Source organism: Microtus oregoni, unplaced genomic scaffold (assembly GCF_018167655.1).
Source record: "Microtus oregoni isolate MIOR12 unplaced genomic scaffold, Mior012 000020F_ref0000438, whole genome shotgun sequence".
NCBI lineage: Eukaryota > Metazoa > Chordata > Mammalia > Rodentia > Cricetidae > Microtus > Microtus oregoni.
The window spans coordinates 38,181,534-38,208,029 of NW_024543079.1; the positions used below are offsets into that span (position 1 = coordinate 38,181,534).

General features: G+C 47.4%; 1 protein-coding gene across 1 annotated transcript in view; it reads right to left on the bottom strand.

Moving 5' to 3' along the window:
- Positions 1 to 1,359: 1,359 nt before the first annotated feature.
- The window catches only part of Ttl (tubulin tyrosine ligase), a 31,775-nt gene continuing 6,638 nt past the window's right edge, over positions 1,360 to 26,496 (bottom strand). Inside the window, exons 3-7 of the mRNA XM_041670793.1 lie at positions 17,754 to 17,986; positions 14,886 to 15,021; positions 13,973 to 14,242; positions 10,943 to 11,086; positions 1,360 to 4,624 (exon numbers count right to left, since the gene is read on the bottom strand). Of these exons, the coding sequence (XP_041526727.1) occupies positions 4,513 to 4,624; positions 10,943 to 11,086; positions 13,973 to 14,242; positions 14,886 to 15,021; positions 17,754 to 17,986 (895 nt within the window). The 3' untranslated portion in view covers positions 1,360 to 4,512. The remainder of the gene's footprint in view (positions 4,625 to 10,942; positions 11,087 to 13,972; positions 14,243 to 14,885; positions 15,022 to 17,753; positions 17,987 to 26,496) is intronic.

The window sequence follows — 26,496 nt, forward strand, 5'->3', positions numbered from 1 at the left end:
TAGATGGGTATAGTCTGGTCATGCTCCGAGTGACATCAAATCAAAATAACCCCTGGGAGCATAGGCTTAATAAAATACCAAGAAGTCTAATGAACTAGATATGGTGGTGCACGCCTTTAATTCCGGCATGTGGGAGGCAGAGACAGGCAGATTTCTGTGAGTTCAAAGCTAGCCTAGTCTACATAGTGGGTTCCAGCACAACTGGAACTTGAGACCCGAAGAAGAAGAGGAGGAGCAGGAGGAAGAAAGGAAGGAAGAAAGGAAAAAGAAACGAAACCAAAACCAGAAAGTCATATAAAAAGCACAGAGCCCATAGCAAAGGTAGAGTGTGAAGCACACAGGGTCCCAGGCTGCTTAGAGGCCTCTCCTCCCCCAGGGGGCAATGTTCAATGACACTGGAGACTTCTCTCACAAGCTGGGCCCATCTGCTACCAGTTGTCCTTTCTCCTGAAGAAGCTGCGGTTCATGTAGGGCGTGGCCGGACACACCTGTAACCCTACCCACACTCTTCTCTCTCACTGAAGGGCAGAGGCAGATGCCCTGAAAACCTTCTGTGCGTCAAACCCACCAGGAACACCAGGTACAAGGCCTAGGTGTTAACCCTAGCCTTGCAGCGACCCAGGAAAGCCAATGTCATGTCAGAGACGCACCGCTTAGCGTTTTAACTTGTCCGGTTTCCGGCCCTGCATACCCAGCTCCAAGGCAGTCCTAGAAACCATGGCAAAGCCTGGCAGTCTAACAGCCACTGAAACACGCAGAAAGGGAGTGCAAGCAGCCCCTGAAGGGCAGGCCAGATGCACAGAGGGGTCCAAAGCAAACAGTCTCACAGCCCAAGAAACGACAAGTTCCCTTGTGGGGCTGTTTGTATCCGCACACACTAAATGCGGTGGCGTCTGGACCTCCTCCTGGGATTTACAGGTATCTGAAAACCCAGCCCAAGCCAGATCATTAGCAAGGAGTTCTCAGCAAACAGCTTCACCGTAGAGGCCCCATCCAGCTCTGAACTCCCCCCTCCCCCCAACGTCTCCTTCGCAACCACTGGCCTGCTTGACCATTCATAAAAACAGGCGAGGACAGACTGGAGCCCGGCAGCTGATGACCTCTGTAATAAACAGCATTGGTTAGGAAACTGTGGCCATATCTGGCTTGGCTCTGTCTGGTAGGTAAGCTTAGAATTACATTCATCCACTTTCAGAGTTGGGGAAAGAACAAGGCTATGCCAGAGAGGCTCCAGATGGCTCACAAGAGGCCAGGGTATCTGCGTCTTATGCTTACAGAAAAAGTTCTGCCTTCCTCTGGGTGGTACCGTAGATTGAGCTAACCAGTGATAGCCAAGGCTAGCCAACACCCACAGTAAAACCCAAGGACACAAAAACACTTGAAATAGCTTTTCTTTACTTTAATGCTCCAGGCATTGAAAACATTCATATAGTTGCCTTATGTCAAAAATCATTTCCTCTGAGGTGCAGGTTCTGTGTCCAGGATTGGAGGCACATACATCAACCACTGAATCCTCAAGACAGCACCCACATGCCACATGCAACCTACTTTGGCACCTGTCATTTTCTGTTCATGGATCCCCTCTCTGCCGCACCCATGAACACAACCACAACTGCTCATAAAACACTTTATAGCATCATTGACACTGTGGATCCGTGGATCCCAGCCGTTTCCAGTGCTCCCCAACGTCCCGTGCATGCGAGTGTCATTCCAAAGAGCTGTAGATGCTCACCATCAGCTGGTGTGCATGCGAGCTCCTGCTCCTCTCTATCTCACAACAGAGGCACTTAGATATTCTTGGCAAAATGGACTTTATAATTGCCGTTGAAGTCAAGTGTGAGGGGAGGGGCTTTTCTCCCATAATTAACGAATAACTGATATATAGCATTAGATTTATTGGTTCGTGTCTGTTTACGTTTGCTATTGAGGACTTAATAAACTGCTTGTATAAACGAAAGCCTGTTTGATTTTCCAGATGCCTTGATGAGAAGCAAACTGAGAAACTGCTTGGCCAATACCTTACACTACAAATATTTATGTCAATATTTGATTGTTCTAACAGAATTGTTTTCTTCAGAGAGTATTTTTTTTTGAGCCTTCATTCTTAAGTAATTCTTCCAAGGTAATAATGTGTTTCTCCTGCTTCCCAAAGAATGGTTCAAGGCACCTCAAGACATAGTGTTCCCCGAGGTTCTCATTCAGTCAGCCACAGGTGTGAAGGGTCATCGACTTTTGAACTCCATGGGAATCTATAGCATGTAGTCGTCACTGAGAACCTTGGACCAAAGGCCCTTGAGGTTGTCCCTGGGCCAGGGGACGTCTCCTCCATGAGATAAGAAGCTAAGGCACAGCGAGGTTATTTGGCTCGTGTGACATTGTGCAGTCAGATGACAGAGTCAGGAGTGGAATCAATATCTCCAAATAAATAACCCCCTCCCCCAGCAATGGGCACTTACACCAACTAACCATGAGGACTTACCAGGGAGCCAGACATGACTGTCTGTGCCAATGACACCATGGAATGGCATGAAACAGTTCAGAGCCAACCTTCCTACTCGGTGGGAAGTGAATGCATAAATAGTTGAAGCTATGTGAGGGATGGACTCAACCCTTCCCATTTCCCCTTATACAGATGTTACGGATTTGTTCAGGTTTTTGACAAAACCTGTCAGGGCTCATAAGGACTCAATGACATCTGCTTTGCCAACTCTGTCCCCATAACAGGCAAACACTTTAAATTACCCTGTGATTTGGGTCTAAGAACATACACGGACCACCTTGCTTTCTCCATCGCTGGCCCACCTGGACTAGCCAAGGGCCCAGCACCCTCTACTCTCCCAGGGAGAATGCATCTTCCCCATACATGGCTAACCTCTCTGCCTTCTCAGAAGTTCCTCAGCGCTAACCCATCAGCTGTGCTGGGCCTCAATAACTGTCTTAATAGCAAATGTTTTACTTCGCTCTGGGTGCCAACTTTAACCATATTCTAGGCAACCATGGCACCTCTTGACCCTCTAATCCCAGATTCTCATGAGCTGGGGCTTTCTCTACTTACACATAAGGCATTGTGCCACGCAAGGATACATGTAATTAATAATCTCATCGTCCCTTTCCTCACCGTAAGTCCCACCTCTCACTCTATCTGAGGAAGAGACGCTTCTCCAGCTCTTTTGCACAGTCTCGCCTGACTGCAGAGCACACCAAGGAGATGCACAGGAAGCAGCACACACCAGAAGAAACACACGCCGCTCCGGGGAGAAGGGAGCTTCTGCTGCCTGCTGTGGTTTCCAGGACAGTGAGAGAGAGCCTATCGACTCAGCTCATACTGAACACACGTGACATCTTCCCTTGATTCGGAGTGGGCTCCCGAGGAGCCTGTAAGATAGGCATGGATGTGTGATATGGAAACCCATCTCGTGGTACACTTCTGTTGACACGGGAAACTATGAAAAGCTCCAAAAAACTTCTTTCTCACTCAGGCAGGACACACCCTCATTCAGAAGGCATCTCCCCTGTTACCTACATGCTTAAACAGACAGGGCTCTTTCTGGAATGGACCTGGGCCTCCAGGCCCTTGGAGCCGAGGAGGACAGATATGGGGAGAGCTACAAGGTGAGGAGGATGGGGAATGGAATTCTACCTTCCCTGACTCCCAGAGAGGATTGTTACAACGGTACAAAGGTGGGGAGGGGGTGACAGAAAGAGAAATTGCAAAGCTGCATTCAGAATTCCGATAAATCAAAGATAACTGAGGCTCATGATACTTCGGAGACTCCCACCCACCCACACCGTGAAGTAAAGTAAGATATCATGATTTGTTTTTTTCTTTCTCTCTTTCTCTCTCATGCTTATTGATGCTTGCAGATTCATCAGGCCTGGTGCTTTTGTTTCTAAAACATGCAGTGAGCAAAATACACTGTTTGGTGCCCACAGGACCCCTGACAGGTGCTCACTCACAGGCCACCAGGAAGGTGACAAGCAAGAGGCCGTCACTGATGGGCCAGTGAACAGCATGGACTATGCTGCATGCTCATCCAGAGTTTGGTGGGACATAGTGTCGCAGAGGGGATGTGCAGGGAACATGTGGCAACCTCATGCTTTAAGGTCCAGTCTGTGTCCAATGAGGCTGCACTGGACACAGTGCTAAGGCACTAAAGCTGCAGCAGGTGGTGCGGACACCACTCAGAAGTCTCTGGGCTGCATCCTGGGGAGGAGAGAGCTCTGCTCTCTGTACCACCCAAGGCCAGAGACTGTTCAAAGGCTGAGATCACACCATAACCAAATCCCTGGTTCCGGCCCTTTGGAAAAGTGTTTGGTTCTCCCTCTCAGTGACTCCTTCAGCTTCCTAAGGTTTCCGCAGCACCACCTGCTCTCCCGCAGCTGCCTTCCCTTCACGCGCTCTTCTGCACATCCGTTCCCCAGCATGCTTGATAAGGAGCAGTCCGGTCATCTCACGGTCCTCCAGAGCAGGATTCCACACATTTCCCAAGCGGCTCTGTACCTCCCGGTCCTTCACAGCTTGATGAACGCAGCCGGCTGTGGCACCTGCTCCGTGTCCGGGGGTGGGAAGACGCTGGATATGGCTATGTCCACGATTCCCTGGCACAGTTCTGCATAGAGCTTCCTGAAATAAATTGTTAAAGATATCACTGAGGGTGCTCGTCAAAGTGCAAGAGAAAAGTCAAAGCTGGCTATGGTGTGTGTGTCAAGGGCAGGTGGATTTCAATGAGGCTCTGCCCTAGAAATACCATCATATGACACCTTGGTAAAACTTGACTCTGTAAGTAAAGTACCAACAAGAGGCTCTGCACACTGACGAAACACGTAAGGTGGTATTTATGTATTTTAAAAAGGCCTTGATGGGAATAAAACCAACAACTCCTGCTGACTAGCGGAGAAGGCAGTTTCAGGAGCGTCACGAGCCCTACCTTGTCTGTCCGTGATGGAGTATGTGGAGAGGTGGACATCGTCCAGGAAAATCCCCACCTCTTATGTGAGAAGGGACACAAGCGAAGACTGTGAGACTGACAGTTAAGATGGGACCCGGGAAATAGAGTAGTGAGACAAAGAGTGGGCAACTGCTTAGAAAAGCGGGGGTGGGGGGGGTCTGAGGAGGGGAGGCCGTGTGAGTGTGCATGCTGGTGTGAGAGGAGGGGAGGGAGGCTGAGCGTGCATGCTGGTGTGACAGAAGGGGAGGGAGGCTGAGCGTGCATGCTGGTGTGAGAGAAGGGGAGGGAAGCTGAGTGTGCATGCTAGTGTGAGAGGGAGGAGGCTGTGTGAGTGTGCATGCTGGTGTGACAGAAGGGGAGGGAGGCTGAGTGTGCATGCTAGTGTGAGAGAAGGGGAGGGAGGCTGAGTGTGCATGCTAGTGTGAGAGAAGGGGAGGGAGGCTGTGTGAGCGTGCATGCTGGTGTGAGAGGGGGGAGGCTGTGTGAGCGTGCATGCTGGTGTGAGAGGGGGGAGGCTGTGTGAGCATGCATGCTGGTATGAGAGGGAGGAGGCTGTGTGAGCGTGCATGCTAGTGTGAGGGGGGAGGCTGTGTGAGCGTGCATGCTAGTGTGAGGGGGGAGGCTGTGTGAGCGTGCATGCTGGTGTGAGAGGGGGGAGGCTGTGTGAGCGTGCATGCTGGTGTGAGAGGGGGGAGGCTGTGTGAGCGTGCATGCTGGTGTGAGGGGGGGAGGCTGTGTGAGTGTGCATGCTGGTGTGAGACGGGGGAGGCTGTGTGAGCGTGCATGCTGGTGTGAGAGGGGGGAGGCTGTGTGAGCGTGCATGCTGGTGTGACAGAAGGGGAGAGAGGCTGAGCGTGCATGCTAGTGTGAGGGGGGAGGCTGTGTGAGTGTGCACGCTGGTATGACAGAAGGGGAGAGAGGCTGAGCGTGCATGCTAGTGTGAGGGGGGGAGGCTGTGTGAGTGTGCATGCTGGTGTGACAGAAGGGGAGGGAGGCTGAGTGTGCATGCTGGTGTGAGAGAAGTGGAGGAAGATTGTGAGTGTGCACACTGGTGTGAGAGAAGTAGCGTGATGGGAACATAGCCTATACCAACAAGACAGAGGAACTCAGGTAACCAGGATAGGCAGAAGTGGAAAGTGGAGCAGTGTGGAGCAGTGCAGGGCCAGTGCGGGGCGTAGGGCAGTGTGGGGCAGCGCGGGCAGTGTGGGGCAGTGTGGGGCAGTGTGGGGCAGTGCGGAGCAGTGTGGGCAGTGTGGACCAGTGTGGGGCAGTGTGGACCAGTGTGGGGCAGTGCGGGCAGTGAGGGGCAGTGTGGGGCAGTGTGGACCAGTGTGGGGCAGTGCGGGCAGTGAGGGGCAGTGTGGGGCAGCGCGGGCAGTGTGGGGCAGTGTGGGGCAGTATGGGGCAGTGTGGAGCAGTGTGGGGCAGTGTGGAGCAGTGCGGGCAGTGTGGGGCAGTGTGGACCAGTGTGGGGCAGTGTGGGGCAGTGTGGAGCAGTGTGGACCAGTGTGGGGCAGTGCGGGCAGTGAGGGGCAGTGTGGGGCAGTGTGGGGCAGTGTGGGCCAGTGTGGGCAGTGTGGGGCAGTGTGGACCAGTGTGGGGCAGTGCGGGCAGTGAGGGGCAGTGTGGACCAGTGTGGGGCAGTGTGGGGCAGTGCGGGCAGTGAGGGGCAGTGTGGGGCAGTGCGGGCAGTGTGGGGCCAGTGCGGGGCAGTGTGGGCAGTGTGGGCAGTGTGGAGCAGTGCGGGCAGTGTAGGCAGTGTGAGGCAGTGCGGGCAGTGTGGGCAGTGTGGAGCAGTGCGGGCAGTGCAGGGCAGTATGGGGCAGCGTGGACCAGTGTGGGGCAGTGTGGGCAGTGCGGGGCAGTGTGGACCAGTGTGGGGCCAGTGCGGGCAGTGAGGGGCAGTGTGGGGCAGTGTGGACCAGTGTGGGGCAGTGTGGACCAGTGCGGGCAGTGAGGGGCAGTGTGGGGCAGTGTGGACCAGTGTGGGGCCAGTGCGGGCAGTGAGGGGCAGTGTGGGGCAGTGTGGACCAGTGCGGGCAGTGAGGGGCAGTGTGGGGCAGTGTGGGGCAGTGTGGGGCAGTGTGGGCAGTGTGGAGCAGTGTGGGAAGTGCGGGGCAGTGCGGGGCAGTGTGGGCAGTGTGGAGCAGTGTGGGAAGTGCGGGGCAGTGCGGGGCAGTGCGGGGCAGTGTGCTGTAGACTCTCCGAGGCCCAAGGTAGAAGGCTCAGTGGGTTTAGCCTCCTCCAGGCCAAGAAAGCCCACCATTTTGTTTCCTGTGCTGTGGTTCCAATCAGCACCCCAGAGCTTTCCCTCTGCTGACCATTAACAACCACAAATGCAAAGCAGAAGACACTGGGGGCGGGGGAGGCTCTGCCTGATTTCCCTGAGGGACTCCATGGGCAGCATGAGTCCCCAGAGCCAGCTGCTTGAGATTGAGGCTTAGAGCAGGCAGAAGCCCCCTGCCCCTTCCCGTAGCTTGCTCAGGGAGTGTTGAGAATCCAGACCAAATCCAAGGACAGGAGTCCAGGGCAGTCTATCCCAGTCTAGCCCAGGGTCTTAGCCATTCTAATTCCCAGAAGATGCTGTGTCCCATCAGCTAGGAGGAGGTCCTCTTACGTCGTTCCCATCTCTGCTGTACAACGACATGTCCACCAGCAGCCTCCCCCATCACAGAACTTCCTCTCCCGCCCCTAGCCCCTAGGCAGCCAGCTCTGCATTTCACCGTGTTTTAAGACCTGTGGGAAGCCATGCCTCCATTTCTTTCTTAGGGAACCCTAACTGATGGCTGAACCTCATCTGTCCTGCTCCTTCCTCTCTCCAGCCCAACTCCCCAGGCCCTCTGTTTACACAATCAAGGCCTGTTTTTTAACAGTTTAGTAGCCAAATGATTTAAGCTCCCATTTCTGAAGGGACAGAGACATGGAAGCCCGTCTTCCATTAAGGGTGTTAGTTCGCCAAGAACCACAAGCCATAAAACTGCGCCATGCACATAAATGACTATTGTGAGCGTCTCCCATGGGGAGAGCTAGAGCAAAAGAATGAAACACAGACCAGTCAAGGTGGCCAGGCCAACCTGTATCTTAAACACTGGTGACAGAGGAAGACTTAGTGTGGCACAGGTGTCTCATGGCCACCAGGCCATCACTGAAGCTCAACCCTACCTAGGGGATCCACACATAAAACCATGTCACTAGAAGAATTTGGGCTGGCATGTAAGGTCTGGCATAACAAGAAATCTCTGGAGTTAAGCATTACACTTATAGCTAACAGAAAGACAATCTGAAGGCATCCCTACTTAGATAAAACCCAAGCAATTATAAATCAGGAGAGGCCAGACCGGTAAGACACACAGAGGGAAAAGGCACTTGCAGAGTACGGGTGACAACCTGAGCTCGGTCCCCAGGACCCACGTAAAGGCGGAAGAGAGGACTGGCTCTACAAGGCTGCTCTCTAACCTTCACACACATGCTGTTGCACATGTGTCCCCGTACACACACACACACACACACACACACATACACACACACACACACTAAAGAGAGAAAAAATGAGTGAGAAACACTGTTAACCAAGAAGCATAGTTTGTTCATTCAGAGAATACAGACCGAGAACTGGGTGGCAGGCACAGGGCCAGGCTCAAAGATTCACAAGTGACCAAGGAAAGCAAGGCTGGGACATCAGAGTGTGAACAATTCCATAAAGAAAACAAAAACTAGTTTTTGATTGATGGCAACTGAGGTGATGGAAGAAATGGTAAGGCTTTGCATAGAGAAAGTTGGAGCTGTGGTGAGGGTGGCAGGGACGCCACAGAAAGCAAAGACCACAGGCAGGTAAGAGCTGTCCTGGGGAATGGAATCTGTGACAGAGCTGCAGAGGCAGGCAAGGAAGAAGCTGCACGGGCGGAAGGGAAGTGTGGCTTCTATTTTCTCACTCAGGCTGTCCTGGGAAGGAAGGATTTTATGGGGGCAGTGCAGAAATAGACATTCTGGTAAGGAGGCTCTCTGCGAACGTCCCTCAGCGATGGAATGGGACTGGCAAAGAACCTGAGGAATGGGAGGCTGGAGGCAGAGTCGACAGGACCCGTGAACTGAGGGGTTGGGATCAGGAGGCAAGCTCTCGAGAAATGGCATCCCCTCCATTTCCTCCAGTCATGGAAGAGTCTGGAGAGGAGGACAGGGGGTGGTGCTTCCTAGGAGACCCACAGACATCCTCACAGGATCTGGGGACGGGAGGTGGAGACGCTGTCTAGAGTTCAGGAGCGGCATTAACTCAACGGCTTTATTATGAACATTGAGGCTGAGCAGAGAGCCAAAGGCCATCCGGAGCCAGAACCTGAGGTCCTTGGTGAGGAAGAGAGAGTCCAGCTTGCTTGCAGCCCCCTACTCAGCCTCATCTGATATACAGGGACCAGAAGCAGTGGAGAAGAAAGATTCAGCGAGAGGGAGACAGCCGCCTCCAAAGCTGCCACAAGGAAATGAGGACATAAAGGGGCTGTTAGGTCCTAACGGTGTATCTGTCATTTCAAGGAATGCTTCCTGGACAAAGAGAAGGTAGCACCTGAAAATGCTGTAATTCAAAGATTGGTCCATGGAGAAGCCAGGTTGGGGGGCGTACTCACTGGAGCGGGGGTGCGGCTTTGTGGAGAAGCAGCTGGAAAATTGATGCAGGCAGTGGTAATGGAGCCTCCCCAGGAGAGGGGGGGGTATGGAAAATGAAGAAGAAGGTAGGAAGACATCAGGCGGGGAGGATGGGGCGGAGCACTCTGGAGGACCGGGTCTTTGGTAGAAGGGGCAGGAAGAAACAGAAACACTGGCGGCACAGCTGTCAGTGCTGAAGGGAGAACTGAAGAAAAGCACGTGCTAACTCCACTCTCGGCATCTCTCGTGGGCACTCCTCCGATCTCAGTTCCGGCCATCGCCCTGAGAGGACTGTGTGTTAAGTCATCCCCTGTGATGTTCTTCTCCACTAGAAAGCTCGTCTCAGTTTGTAACCATATTCACCTGGTCCTTTCCCTTCCCCACACCCACTGTGGGACCTGGAAGCTCAGGCAGAGCCTAAGGGGCACCTGTTGGCTGCAGGGTCTGGAAAACACAAGCACATCATCTACTCCAGCCTCCAAGTGAGTGGTGAAGGCCTGGCCTCTGAACTAACATATGTCCACACTGTCCCCTGTGGGTGGGGCTTTCTCCTAAACCATAGGAAAATCACCTCAGCTTCAGAGGTGGACACGAGATCCATGGAAGGTTCCCGACATGATAAGAGTGCATCTTCAGAACATCAGACAATCAAGGGGGAGTTATACCCTCATGGCTGCCTGTACAAGAAGTCCAGCTCACTCAAAACACCAGGCAGGAGGAAGAGGACGTCTTCCTGCTTCCGGGGGCAGCGTCTCCCCAGCTGAGCATCTAAGCACAGACAACCCAACACAAAGCAAGGTCCCCACGTCCCTTTGGACAGTCTCTGTACTCTGCACAGAGCCCTATTGCCTTGCATCCTTGCTCAGGCTATACTGTGTCACCTCCTGCCTGGGAAGCCCTTGAATTTCACTGTCTCTTACTCATGGGGTCCAGCTTATTCGACCTGCCACATGAACATGGCGGTAACAGGATTTCTCTTACAATTTGGGATGTGGGGGATTATTTTTGTTATTACTTGGAGGCAGGATCTCACTCTATAGCCCAGGCCATCCTGGAACTCACTGATTATAACCCAGGATGGACTTGAACCCACAGTGATCCTCCCGCCTCAGCCTCTCTGGTGCTGAGATTACAGGTCTCACTCATCATACCCAGCTTAGTCTTGTTTGATACCCTGGTGGCATAGACAGCCAGGGAAATGGCTCAGCTAAGCCCTTCTGCTAGGTCTCTAAAGGACTGCCCTCACTGTGACAGCTTCCCTGACAGCAGTCACGGGGTCCATACGTGAACCTGTCCGACTACCCAAAGTGCACATCTGACTTCCAGTTGTTCAACACAGGTGGGTTCGGGCTTACTGAGCACACGCAGGGGCACCGTTGACCTCGATGAGCCAGACCTTCAGCTCCTCGTCCACCATGAAGTCGAAGCCAAAGAGCTGGAAGCTCTGGTAAGGGAGGTGCCTGGTGCTGATGGCGGGCTCCACACTCAGGAGGCAGCTCCTGTGAAGTAAAAAGGGGGAGAGCTCGCTGAGAATGCAGTGGTAGGGGCAGACGGAACACAGCGACTATGCCTGGAAGATCTTACACCAAGCGTGCGTAAAAATCGGTTTCGCCTTACTTATCGTTTTCAATGGATAAATTCTCCTGACTATGTATTAAAGAACTTGTTAGGGACGCATTGCCTCGCTCCTGTTCTTCCAGGTCAAAGCTGCCAGCTCGGGCCCCACTGCGGGCAGCTCGGCACCAAGCCACCGCGCATCTCCATCAGCAGTGCTGACGTCACTAGCTGTTGCCATGGCTGTTTCTGTATCACCGGCAGCCAGTGAGCCCCAGACATCTGCCTGTTTGTGCGCCCGCGCCCCGCGCTGGAGTCTCAAGTCTGGGGACGGAACTCGGGCTCCTCAGGCTCGCCCAGCAATGTCTTCACCAACTGAGCCGTCTCCCCAGACCACACCCTGGATTTCACCACAGGGAAAGTGCACTGGCATTTGTTGGGAAATGCCAGCTAAAACAGGAGTTGCAGAAGGAAAGCTGGGCAGCATTGGTTTCTCTTGTGAGCTCCAGATCTACTGCCAACTACTGTTAATGGAACACCTAAGATTACAAGTATTCAAACTAAATATTGAAATCTAGCACAGAATTCTTATTAGCACTGACTACCACTTTTAAAATTAAATTTTTTTGTTTTTGTTTTTTGTTTTTCGAGACAGGGTTTCTCTACAGCTTTGGAGTCTGTCCTGAACTAGCTCTTGCAGACCAGGTTGGCCTTAAACTCACAGAGATCCTCCTACCTCTGCCTTCCAAGTGCTGGGATTAAAGGCTTGCGCTACCATCACCCGGTTTTAAATTAGATTTCAATAGCAGAAAGAATAACTTCTTTCTGCTAAATTTTGTAAATTGAATCTTACAAATATACTGAGTAAACAGAGGAAGTTTGTCCTTGTGATTGTACACTTTACTCAGGTGACTCTTCTTAATTAAAATATATTTGAAATACTAAAAATAAGAAAAAGTCAGAAGTTTAACGAAACGGGGCAACAAAAAGAAAGGGATAAAAAAGCAAGCAGTGCAATCTGATCTGACACACTAAACCAAACTGCTGGGAGGTTAGGAGGCATAATCCCAGCAAAGGGCTTCTTCATCGTTAGACGCTGCAGGCAGTGCACCTTTTTTTAGCTGGAGTGGGAGTCAACAGGAGGCTGGCTGGGGAAAGAGAAAAGCTAGGAGCCCTCAGCAACTCAGGAATGGCACCCCTGCACTGCAAGGAATGACCAGCAGGGGGCGAGGAAGTAAACAGTGCCTGAAGTCCTGCATATTTAATTTTCTCAGAGTAGGGATTCTAACCATCTCCAACCTATGACTACCAGAGAACCTAACAAGTAATAATTCTAGACAAAGCATAGGTCTACATCATAAAAAAATAAGAAGAAATACAAAACGACAAGTGAACAAAAATAAAACATAAGGAATAAAACCCAGATGTCTGTCAACTGCTTAAACTCTGGAACAGTCACACAATGGAATAGCGACTGCTGTGTAGATCAATACAGAGACATGATGTCGGCAAGAGCTGAGCTCAAAGCAGGGGCCACAGTGCAATCCCAGTGACACCATTTAAGACAAGCAGACAGAATACTGCAGGGGTGAAGATGGAAAGGGAAGGCTACCTTGGCCAAGGACTCGTCTCTGGGGATGCCGAATTTCTTTCTTTCCTTTCATTTGTTTATTTATTTTGGAGGCAGGGTCTCATTACATAGCCCAGATTAGCCTGGAGTCCCCAGTCCTGTTGCTTCAGTCTACCAGGTGCCGGAATCAAGGTGCGCCTACTATAAATATATCATGATCTGTACGATCATGGTTAGTGAGTACGTGCGTAACTTAAAAAACTCATTGATCCATACTTGGGGGTATTATATTTCATTTTTTAAAAGCACTAGGTTTTGTAACCTATAATAAAGAATATTACACTAAAAACTACTTCTAGGTAGACTAGGAAATCAATCAAGAGGCAAAAAGACAATAGGAATAAATCAGGAGCAGTAAATACAGATACAACATATACTACTAAATACAAGATACACAGACAGGATCCCTACAGCTGGCTGTCTAGCTAGAGCAGATGAAATCAGTGAGCTCTGGGTTCAACATTTAAGGCACAGGCTGGCCTCCGCCCACACAAGCACGCACGTGAATCCACACGTGTGCACAGGCACCTGCACATGCAGACACATACCATACATATCTACACCTGCAAAAAATAAAAACAGATAAATAAAAGGGAACCAGATGTACAATGTCCCCATGATCATAATGAAATTATGGAAAATCCACAAACACCTGGGTAATAAACAAAACTGTTTATATCACACAAGGCAGGTTGCAAGAAATAGTAAAAATAAGAAGATTTTGCTACGATAAAAATATAAACACAACCTCATATAATCTCCGGAATGCAGAAAAAATTTAGAGACATTGAATGGTTTATTCAATGTTACAAATGTTTGTATTTGTCATTTCAACAGAAACATCTCAAATCAATTATCTAGCCTTCCGCCCTGAATAACCAGTAAATGAAAAACAAATTTCTCAAAGAGCAGACAGGAGAAGATAACAAAAATCATAAGAAACAAAATAAAAAGGCAGCAAATAAGGCCCAAAGTTGATTTTAAAAAAAGATTTAATCTATCCAAGTAAACTAGAGAGAAGAAAAAAATTACCGATATCTAGAACAAATGAAGTGCCATCACCACAGACAGATTCTACGGATGTTAAAACGAAAATAAGGGAAAACTGTAAGTGGGTTAGGTCCATCATTAGACAGCGTGAGTGGAAAAATCCCTTCCCACAAGAAGAAACAGATAAATCATAAAGGGCCAATGAACTCACCTTATGATGTGTTTGATCTGCAGCAAAATGCTGCTTTCTAAGGTAGTGTTCAGAGCGCTGCTTAGGTACTGGTTGAACTCCTCAAAGAACATTTCATTCCCTTCTTCGTATTTGCCGTAGTTCTTGGAGAACTCTTTCTGGATGCAATGATTGGTCAGATGGCAGGTCTTATCTTGGAAATTGTCGACATGATAAGGTTCTGAAGCCGTGCGCAGCACGCCCTCTCTATAGAGGTAGATGTTGTACTGATGGTCAACCAGGACCCAGCTTCTGCAAGCCAGCAAACACATGGTTTTATTTAGATCTGAAGTTGTATACATAATCTCACACCTTGATTGTTTGTCTGTTCGTTTTGGAACAGGGTCCTATTGTGAGGCTCTGGCTGGCCTGGAAATCTCCTTTTAAGAGATCTACCTGCCTTTGCTTCCTGTGCTGGGATTAATTGTGTGTGCAACCACCTGGCGCACACCTGGAATTTTTGCAGGGATGAGATAGTGAAGAAAAGGAGGTTCTAAAGTCATATAAGGCAAATCGTGAATTAGACAAAATAATAAGGGGATTAGCACCATGATGAGGCAAAATCAAGTTTTCACCATAAATAATGAGAGACTTGCGTTCCTTTCAGAAAGACAATTTTGAAGGCTATGGATGTGTTTGAGGTTAATATACATAAACATATGTGTATGTGTATGACATGTTTGCCTTTCTGCATCTTGACTGGTACTATAATCTTAGTAACGTTTTCTCGAGGGAAGAACTCAAAGGGAAGTAGCAACAACGTTGAGAGGACCAGCTCTGCTCGGCGTGGCAACATGCTGGATACAGCCAAACGCTGGTCACCTCATCCTCTCACCAGATCCTAACACATTCTGAAAAGGCGACTGAAACCAAGGCTGTGAACAGCAAACATTACCGAATGTCAAACTTGCGGTGGCCGGGCTCAAGGAGCAGAGGGCGCTCGAGGTATTTCTGGATCACGTGCACTTGACCTTGGTTGTCTATGAAATCCAGAAGCTCCGTGGCCTCTGAAGAGATGAGGATGCCTTCACCTGGGAAAACAGAGAAAGTGACAGCATGAAGACCAGCCCTGCCTGTTCCAAGAGGGACAGTTACTGCCCTATAGAAAGCCAAGAAGGCAAGGGCACCAAAGTATAGAGGTTAGGGCACAGACATAAAGCAGCGGGCCCCACGGCACAGTCACACGAGTTATCCCCAGCTCTACCTCTCTTTTACGGACAGTTATTGTCAATCTGATGAACTCTAGAATCACCTGGCAGCTGTGCCCCTGGGCACCCTGTGCAGGGGAATTATCTTGAGTCCATTATCTGAAGTGAGCAGATCCATCTTACTTGTGGGTGGGACCGTTCCCCGGGCAGGGGATTCTGGGCTGTAGGTGGAGATGGGAACTGAGCAGCACACACACACTGCTCTCGTCTTCAGACTGCAGAGGCAATGTGACCAGCTGCTTCACGCTCCCGCTGTCCTTACTTCCTGGGCACAGTGGACCAGTACCTTGGATTGTGAGCTAAAATGAGCCCTCTCTCCCTCCCTTCCCCCTCCTTCCCCCTCCCTTCAGGTGCATTGTCAGGTGCATTTTTATCACAGCAACAGGAAAAGAATGGAAGACAAATGCTTTTGCATTTATCAAAAAATCAGGTGGACATATATGTTTGGATCTACTTTTGAGTTCTTAGTCCTGCTTCGTGGATTCATGCTTCTGTCCGTCTGCCATACTGCAGTGTCCTGGGCACTACAGTGATACGGTACACTTTAATATTATCTGAGTGAGTGATTCTACTTTACCTTTTTCAAGATCATTATGGTGGCACACGCCTTTAATCTCAACACACAGGAGGCAGAGACAGGCTATGAATTCAAGGCCAGCCTGACTACAGAGCAAATTCCAGGACAGGCTCCACAAAGAAAGCAAAGCTACAAAGAAACCCTGTCACACAAAACCAAAAAAAAAAAATCACTGAACCTACTATATGGACCATAATCTAGAACACCATAGATACCTAATCTTCCAAGTCCCCTGTTTACCACCAGAACCAAAAGATAGTAGAGGTACAAGAGAGAAGCAGGAGCAGGTGAGGCCTGCTTGTGACAAGAATTCACTGCACCCATCTTCAGGAGATTCCCAGGGATGCCTTCCTGTCCTATGACTGGTGAAAAGAAATTGGGATCCAGTAGACCAGGGTCAGAAATTAGTAATACAGGCCGCGGGGTCTTACAAACCATGAGAAAGTAAATTCAAGATACAATGGTTTTAAAAAGAGTGCATGCCAGTAGTTATGAGGGAGACTGTGTACTTATTACATTGGAGGCTTTTTTTGTTTTAAGCCTGAAGTTGATATTATGTCCCTTTCTAAGCATCCATTCTACACATGTATCGAGTGCCTGTGTAGAGGGTACAGAAGCAAACAAGACATAAAGCCTGCGTTTACATGGGCTTAGAATGTAGCAAGGAAATGGCCCAATGTGTGATACACTCCTGGGAAGACACGAACACACACAGGTGAAAGACACAGAAAACAGCGGGTATAGACGCCACTGTAGACCAGAAGAGCCTTCTCTGACGAGGCAGTGTCTGAGCTGATGGAGACACATTCCAGGTATCAAGGCAAATTTATCTGTGTATTTGAGAGATCCAGAGATCTTTGTGTCTACAGCACACTGTGCATGGCCAAGAATAGGAGATGACATCAGAGACATCAGGAAGAGTCCAAGGGGGTGGGCTCCCACCAGGACTCTGGAGCCATTCTAAATGCATTAGGAAGTAACATGATCAGATTTGCGTCTTGAAATCAGCACTGCCTGGCAAGATGAGAGCCGGCTGAAGGTCACACTGCAGCTGCTGGCCCGAGAGTGGTCACACTGTAGCTTCGACCTAAGAGTGGGAGTGGCAGAAACATAAGAACCTAATGCTGAACATATTTTGAAGGGAGCACTGGCAAGGTATTAAAGCACTTGGTAGAGATCGTAAAGAAAAGGAGGAGCTGAGATTTGGGGCTTCGGAGACTGTGTGCACAGTGGGGTCACACATTAAACAGGCAATGGGAAGGAGCGGGCTGCAGCGGGCAAGCCGGGAAGGATCGGAAAAGTTCCGTGTCAGACGATTTGAGCTTGAAATGCCTTTTAGAGACAGCGAGGGTACCACTGAGTCCAGAGCTTAAAGCGAAGACTCAGGCGATAAACATTTGGGAGGCTCCAGAAATCTCTAAAGGGCTGTGGCCGGAGTTCAGTGGGCAGAGTATCTGCCCAGCATACATAAAGCCCCAGCCAGGTTCCATCCCTAGAGCCCAATAAAACCAAGCGTGGGAGTGGCATGCCTGTAATCCTAGCACTCAGATAGACAAGAACAGCAAGATCAAGAGTTTCAGGTCATTCTCGGCCACTTATGAGAGTTTGAGGCCAGTCTAAGGTTCCATGAGACCCTCTTTCAAAAAAAAAATTGTTTTCTAGAAATAAAAACTGGACATGGTCTCTGACTGTGATGACTGAGTGAGGCCACTCATCTAATACATCAGTCAGGGCCTGTGAAATGGCCCAGTGGGTAAAGGCGTTTGCTGTGAACCCTAACAATCTAAATTCAGTCCCTGGGACCCATAAGGCGGAAGGAGAGAACCAGCTCCTGAAGGATATGCTGACCTCAACATGCACAGCTTGGCATACGTGCCACTCTCAAAACAAAGGAATAAATACATCCTTAAAACCCAGCCTGCCACTGCAGGATGCTGAAGAGCATCCCACAAGTGACAGGGTGGCAATGGTAACTTACCCTTGGCACCAGCTGATGACTTTGCAATCCACACATTGCCTTCTCCATCCTCTTTCTTTCTGTTATAAGAAGCCAGGAAGAATTCTCTCTCATCCGTCCTGGTGTTACTGACCGGAAGCTGGATGCCATTCTGCGCGGGAGCGACCGGTGTCTTGAGGTTAGTTGGATAAATCACATAGGACTCAGGGAACCATGTGCAGGACTCACACAGCTCGGGACTGGTCTTGACTAGCCTGGCAGATGACAGAGGATCAGTCTCTGTTCCCAGAGAGATGTCACCTTGCTCAGAAAGGCTGTTGCTTCCCCCCTAAGCTTCTCCAGAAGCCAACACCCAGTCTGGTTTCCTCTCTATTTGCTCTTAGGCTGGAAGGTCAGGCCTCCAATGCATCACACTGTCTGGCATGGCTCCAAAGCCACATCCTGGTTAATTCAAAGGCTCATGGCAGGCTGGGAGTATAGGACACTCGGTTTAATCCTCAGCATCAAATACTCCAGACTCGGTGGTGCATGCCTATAATCCTAGTATTTGAGGGGTATAAGAAGGGAGGTTGGAAGTTCAAGGTCTAGAGACCAGCATGAACTACGACAGACCCTCGCTCGAGACAAACAAAAACAAAACAACAGCAAATCCCCACAAGGCTCAGAATTGAACTAGTTTTAAATGTATCTCTATAAAAACTCAATGCAACCCTAAACTGAAAGGTGTTTCAACTAATATGTTATACTAGCTAGATCCAAATAAAAATGGGAGCAGCCCTTTAATGCTGGCTCTGGGAGGCAGAGGCAGATGGATCTCTAGAGTACAAGGCCAACCTTGTCTACACTAAAAGAAAGAGAGAGAGAGAGAGAGAGAGAGAGAGAGAGAGAAAAGAACAGAAAAATATTTGGATAACTAGCAAAAATACTATCTTGGTGCAGCTGAAAAATCTAGGGGAGAAAAACTATTAAATCTAATTAATTACTCAGTCTAAATTGTCACTGTGTTTAAGTTCTTTATTTATTTTTTTATTTTTATTTTTTTGTTTTGTTTTTTTTTTCGAGACAGGCTTTGGAGTCTGTCCTGGAACTAGCTCTTGTAGACCAGGCTGGTCTCGAACTCACAGAGATCCGCCTGCCTCTGCCTCCCGAGTGCTGGGATTAAAGGCGTGCGCCACCATCGCCCGGCTAAGTTCTTTATTTCTTGCTTTTATCTCAGGCTGTTATCCTGGCAGAATAAAGAAGGACTCCTTCCGATGGGACACAGGACAGGAGAGGACCCAGGGAAATGCCTTCTGCTCTCAGAATGAGATAACACCACAGAAAACAGTCAGGCCCTGGGCAGGGAGCATAAACGTGAGGGCTTCCTACTGCACCAGCTCTCCAGCCACTCCAGAACTGGGGCTTTGAGAACCTGTTCCAAACAAAAAACTGAGTCAACGAGATGTGAAGTTCCCACATTACACGTGTGCAAGGCCCATCCAGGATGCAAACTCCAAACTCCCAGGTCCTAACATTAACCCTATCCCCAGGTCTGAATGGTCAAGGTCTAACCAGGACAAAGACAGGCCTCCTGGGGCTGCATGCTCTCTTCTACCTAGAACAGAACTGCTTATGTGAGTTCTATATCAAGATTTCCCTACAAAGTCCAGTCTGAGCAAATAGCAAAAACAACATTTTAAATTAAGATTTAAAAAAATGGCTGGGTAAAGCGCTTGCGGCGCAGGCGTGTGAGGCCTGGTGCATGGAAGGCCGCACGCTGTGATGTGCGCTGGGATCCCAGAGCCGGATAGCCAGTCTCAAAACACTTTTCGTTTTTCGAGACAGGGTTTCTCTGTGCACCCCTGGCTCTCCTGGAACTCATTCCGTGGGTCAGGCTGGTCTTGAATACATAGAAATCCACCTGCCTCTGCCTCACAAGTACTGGGATTAAAGGCCTGCGCCTCCATGCCTGGATAGTACTTAAGTTTGACACCTGAGGCCTGAGGTTACTCTCTGGCCTCCATACACATGGTTATTAGCACATTCCCAAATACTCATACACACACACACACACACACACACACACACACACACACACACACAGAGAGAGAGAGAGAGAGAGAGAGAGATTTTAAATAAAGCCATTTTAACAACAAATAGGATTTGAAAGTTTCTTCAATCCAAAAAAACTAAGAAATATAAACCAACAAGCTTCTAGCTCCCTGGATGAACTCTACCCCTGCGCCACTGTCCTGTACGGTCATCAGGGTCACGTACAACCAGTGAGCATTTGAATGGTGGCCAGTAAGACTCAGGAAGTAAACTATGAACTATATCTAATTTTAATCAGAAAACAAATGCACTGTGCTAATGTTTTTCCAGTAAGTACACCTGTATTGATTGAGCAGGCTAGCATTTCCTTTAGTACTGCACTGCAACACTCAGGTCACACATCGGTATTCTTCACACGTGGGTGGCGTTCCCAGGAGCTCACACAGAAGCATCACTGTTCCATCCAGGAACAAGAGATTAATTCAGCTCAAGCAATGCTTTGTCCCTGTGCACGGAGGAAATGGTTTACCATACAGTGAGGAAGGCTAGTTATGTGGACCACGAGGGGTATCTAAGGTGGAATGTGGTCATTTTTCTAGTTTAAAAAATAAATATTGGTGGCAAACCGAATCCAAGAACACATAAGAAAAATTATCCATTATGATCAAGTAGGCTTCATCCCAGAGATGCAGGGCTGGTTCAACATACGCAAATCTATCAATGTAATCCACCATATAAATAAACTGAAAGAAAAAAACCATATGATCATTTCACTAGATGCTGAAAAAGCATTCGACAAAATTCAACACCCCTTTATGATAAAGGTCTTGGAGAGAATAGGGATACAAGGGTCCTACCTAAATATAATAAAAGCTATTTACAGCAAGCCAACAGCTAACATTAAATTAAACGGAGAAAAACTCAAAGCCATCCCACTAAAATCAGGAACACGACAAGGATGTCCACTCTCTCCATACCTCTTCAATATAGTGCTTGAAATTCTAGCAATAGCAATAAGACAACATAAGGAGATCAAGGGGATTCGTATTGGAAAGGAAGAAGTTAAGCTTTCGTTATTTGCAGATGATATGATAGTGTACATAAGCGACCCCAAAAATTCTACCAAAGAACTCCTACAGCTGATAAACAGCTTTAGTAACGTGGCAGGATACAAGATCAACTCCAAAAAATCAGTTGCCTTCCTATACACCAAGGATAAGGAAGCAGAGAGGGAAATCAGAGAAGCATCACCTTTCACGATAGCCACAAATAGCATAAAATACCTTGGGGTAACCCTGACCAAGGAAGTGAAAGATCTACTTGACAAGAACTATAAGTCTTTGAAGAAAGAAATTGAAGAAGACACCAGAAAATGGAAAGACCTCCCTTGCTCTTGGATTGGGAGGATCAACATAGTAAAAATGGCAATTCTACCAAAAGCAATCTATAGATTCAATGCAATCCCCATCAAAATCCCATCAAAATTCTTCACAGATCTGGAGAAGACAATAATCAACTTTATATGGAAAAACAAAAAACCCAGGATAGCCAAAACAATCTTATACAATAAAGGATTGTCTGGAGGCATTACCATCCCTGACTTCAAACTCTATTACAGAGCTACAGTATTGAAAACAGCTTGGTATTGGCATAAAAACAGAGAAGTCGACCAATGGAATCGAATAGAAGACCCTGACATTAACCCACAAACCTATGAACACCTGATCTTCGATAAAGGAGCTAAAAGTATACAATGGAAAAAAGAGAGCATCTTCAACAAATGGTGCTGGCAAAACTGGATGTCAATCTGTAGAAGAATGAAAATAGATCCATATCTATCACCATGCACAAAACTCAAATCCAAATGGATTAAAGACCTCAATATCAGTCCGAACACACTGAACCTGATAGAAGAGAAAGTGGGAAGTACTCTACAGCACATGGGCACAGGAGACCACTTCCTATGTATAACCCCAGCAGCACAGACACTAAGGGCATCATTGAATAAATGGGACTTCCTGAGGCTGAGAAGCTTCTGTAAAGCAAAGGACACTGCCACTAAGACAAAAAGACAACCCACTGACTGGGAGAAGATCTTCACCAACCCTGCAACTGACAAAGGTTTGATCTCCAAAATATATAAAGAACTCAAGAAACTAGACCGTAAAAGGCTAATCAACCCAATTATAAAATGGGGCACTGATCTGAACAGAGAATTCTCAACAGAAGAACTTCAAATGGCCAAAAGACACTTAAGGTCAAGCTCAACTTCCTTAGCGATCAGGGAAATGCAAATCAAGACAACTTTAAGATACCACCTTACACCTGTCAGAATGGCTAAAATAAAAAACACCAATGATAGCCTTTGCTGGAGAGGTTGTGGAGAAAGGGGTACACTCACCCATTGCTGGTGGGAATGCAAACTTGTGCAACCACTCTGGAAAGCAGTGTTTCGGTTTCTCAGGAAATTCGGGATCAACCTACCCCTGGATCCAGCAATACCACTCTTGGGAATATACCCAAGAGAGGCCCTATCATACAACAAAAGTATATGCTCAACTATGTTCATGGCAGCATTGTTTGTAATAGCCAGAACCTGGAAACAACCTAGATGCCCTTCAACGGAAGAATGGATGGAGAAAGTATGGAATATATACATATTAGAGTATTACTCAGCAGTAAAAAACAAGGACTTCTTGAATTTTGCATACAAATGGATGGAAATAGAAAACACTATCCTGAGTGAGGTAAGCCAGACCCAAAAAGAGGAACATGGGATGTACTCACTCATATTTGGTTTCTAGCCATAAATAAAGGACATTGAGCCTATAATTCATGTTCCTAGAGAAGCTAAATAAGGTGAATCCAAAGACAAACACATAGGCATCCTCAGGAATATTAACCTTCATCAGGCGATGAAAGGAGACAGAGACAGAGACCCACACGGGAGCACCGGACAGAAATCTCAAGGTCCAAATCAGGAGCAGAAGGAGACGGAGCACGAGCAAGGAACTCAGGACCACGAGGGGTGCACCCACACACTAAGACAATGGGGATGTTCTATTGGGATCTCACCAAGGCCAGCTGGCCTAGGTCTGAAAAAGCATGGGATAAATCCGGACTAGCTGAACATAGCGGAGAATGAGGAATACTGAGAATTCAAGAACAATTGCAGTGGGTTTTTGATCCTACTGCACGTACTGGCTTTGTGGGAGACTAGGCAGTTTGAATGCTCACCTTACGAGACCTGGATAGAGGTGGGCAGTCCTTGGGCTTCCCACAGGTCAGGGAACCCTGATTGCTCTTCGAGCAGATGAGGGGGGGGGGGACTTGATCGGGGGAGGGGGAGGGAAATGGGAAGCGGTTGTGGGGATGAGGCAGAAATCCTTAATTAATAAATAAATTAAAAAAAATAAATAAATATTGGGGCTGGAGAGATGGCTCAGAGGTTAAGAGCACTGACTGCTCTTCCAGAGGTCCGGAGTTCAATTCCCAGCAAACATATGGTGGCTCACAGCCGTCTGTAATAAGATCTGGTGCCCTCTTCTGGCCAGCAAGCATACAGACAGAACATTGCATACATAAGAAATAAATAGATAGATAAATAAATAAATATTGGGGGGCTGGAGAGATGGCTCAGTGGTGAAGAGTATTTGCCATTCTCACAGAGGACCTGGGTTTGGCTCTCAGCACCCATATGTTGGTTCACAACCATTTGGAACTCCAGTTCCAGGGGATCTGACACTCTTTGACCTCTTTAGCACCATGTGCATGTGGCACACACACATGCAGATCAAACACTCATTCACATAAAATAAGTAAATATCGACAATTTTAAAATTAAAAAAGGTATATGATTAAGAAATAAGAGGGACACAAAGCTGAGGAAATGCCCAGGAGAGTAAAGAGAAAACTGGAAGTGCAAGAGAAACACCTGGAAAAGGACATGCTGCAGATTCGCCAGCAGTGCCAACTGCTCTCTTCACGGCCCAGGAAAATGAAAAAGCAGTCTGTTTGGTAAAGGCAACATTTGCAGCAAAGAATATTTGAAGAACAATTTTTCCTCCACTGTCAAAAAAAGAATCAATACTTTCGGTGGTTGAGATCATAAGTACCTAACCTAAGCATTATTTTTTTTTAAATTATTTTAATATATTTAAGTGTGTGTGTGTGTGTGTGTGTGTGTACATGGGAGTGCATGTGCCAGGGGAGAGCATAGGCTCCCCTTAACCTGAAGGGTAGACATGGTTGTGAGCTGCCCTCTGGGAGCTGGCAAGCAAACTTACATCCCCTGAAAGGGCAGCGTGTGCTCTTAATCACTGAACTACCTCACCAATCCCTGAACAAAAACATTAAACATTTCTTCCCCCAGGAAAGCCTTCTATATCTGAGCTACATATTTCCTGGCCTGCCAACAACGTCTTAACAGGATCTAAATTTATAACTACAGCTGGCCATAACATAGCTCCCATTCTTACACAGAACGAAAACCACTGCACATGGACAGATGATGAAATAAATTATTTTAAGGAAAAAAGTTTGAAAAGATATTGGGCTGGCCAGTTTTAAGTCAACTTGACACAAGCCAGAATCACCTGAGAGGAGGGCGCCTCAGCTGAGAAAATGCACCCGTGGTAAGATCTGGCTGTAGAGCATCTTCTTAGGGATTGATGGGGGCGGGCCCAGTCCATTGTGGGTGGGGCCACCCTTGGGCTGGTAGTTCTGAGTTCTGTAAAAATAAGCAGGCTGAGCACATCATGAGGAGCAAACCAGTAAGCAGCACCACTCCATGGTCTCTGCATCAGCTCCAGCCTTCAGGTCCCTGTCCTGTTTGAGTTCCTGTCCTGACATCTTCCACGATAGACCACAATGCAGGCACATACACCAAATAAACCCTTTCCCCCCAAGCTGCCTTATGTCATGGTGCTTCATCACAGCAATAGGAACCCTAACTATGACAGATTTTTCTCGTTTTATAGTTAATCCCCAAGTAGCCATTGGCTACAAACTCTAACATCAAAAATTAATTGAAAATTTTAAAAATATTAAAGTTTTTCTTAGCCTTATATAAATTATTATATAAGCAGATGTTGCCCAATTAATGCTTTGTGTAAGCTTATATGAAAAAAAATTATCAAAGGCTAGTCTAAATAATGTTTGTTGAACCCATGATACAGGCATCTTTTTTTAAAAGATTTATTTATTAATTATGTATACAGCATTTTCCCTACATATATGCTGCAGACCAGAAGAGGGCAGCAGATCTCATTACAGATGGTTGTGAGCCACCATGTGGTTGCTGGGAATTGAACTCAGGACCTCTGGAAGAGCAGTCAGTGCTCTTAACCTCTGAGCCATCTCTCCAGCCCACAGGCATCTTTTAATATTTTGCATCTGTCAAAGAATTTCATCTACATGTAAAAAATGAGTTTCTGTCATAAGAGACACAACTTCAGAGACTGGGTTAAAGTGTGGCTTTACTGTTGGTGACAGAGGTCTCCTTTTCACCTCATGCCACCATACGGTGCTACTGGAAACATCTGCTTCCCTGCACCTGCTGAGATAAACTGGACACATTGTTTCCCCAGGCCCACTCTGGATAAAGTATCATGGCTACAGCTGCCCTACTGGCTCAGTAGACACTTGCAAACATCTTGTCACATGAATCACCAGTTCAGGAAAAAAAAAAATAAAGAGAAGACAGCGATCTTAATGAGTATTCTCTGTCAACACTCTTTGGTGGGGAGCAGAAAGCATTTTCCTGTATTAACTCCAATTCATTCCTATGTTCTTGAAGTAGAAATACTTGCCAAGTCATTATTTTCACCCAGTAAGCCATTATTTCATTCAGTATTCATTGATTTTTAAATGGCAGTATTATATAAAAATCTCACATATATTCATACTATACATACATGAGCTAAATGTGTAGATCAAGAAAGAAAAGACTTTGTAATCTAACCATACACATATAATTTGTGTTCCAATTTCATATCACGTTAATAATCATCATTTTATATATTTTATTATGCAAAAAAGGCAAAAGATTTTTACTAGCAATGGTATTGCGAATGTTGGCTGAAAAACTAAAAAATTTGAAAATATGTCAAACATAACTTAAAGGTACTTTTCAATGTGTTAAATAAGTTCAAAATTTGTTTTGTTTTGGTTTTGGTTTTTCGAGACAGAGTTTCTCTGTACTTTTGGAGCATGTCCTGGAACTAGCTCTTGTAGACCAGGCTGGCCTCGAACTCACAGAGATTCTCCTGCCTCTGCCTTCCAAGTGCTGGGGTTAAAGGCGTGTGCCACCCCCACCTGACTCCCAATATTAAGAAAATGGTTTGACAAAAATTGGAATTTAGTTAATGGAGACATGTTTTTTTTCAAATGATATGCTTTTGTTGTTGTTTTTTTCAAGATAGAGATTCACTGTCTTGAAGCACTAGCTGTCCTGGAACTCGCTCTGTGGACCAAGCTGGCCTCAAACTCACAGAGATTTACCTGCCTCTGCCTCCCTCCACCACCGCCCAGCTGCACCACTGATATGTTTTCGCTTAGAATCCAAGCCAACGTTTTTTTAAAAATTAATCCATTTTGACAACATATATATGACTATTAATGGAAAGATTTGCTTGATGGTCCAGCTATTAAGAATCTTGAACATATACTGGAACAACTTGGGTACGGAAATCTACTTTTTTGTTTGTTTGTTTGTTTGTTTGGTGTGTGTGTG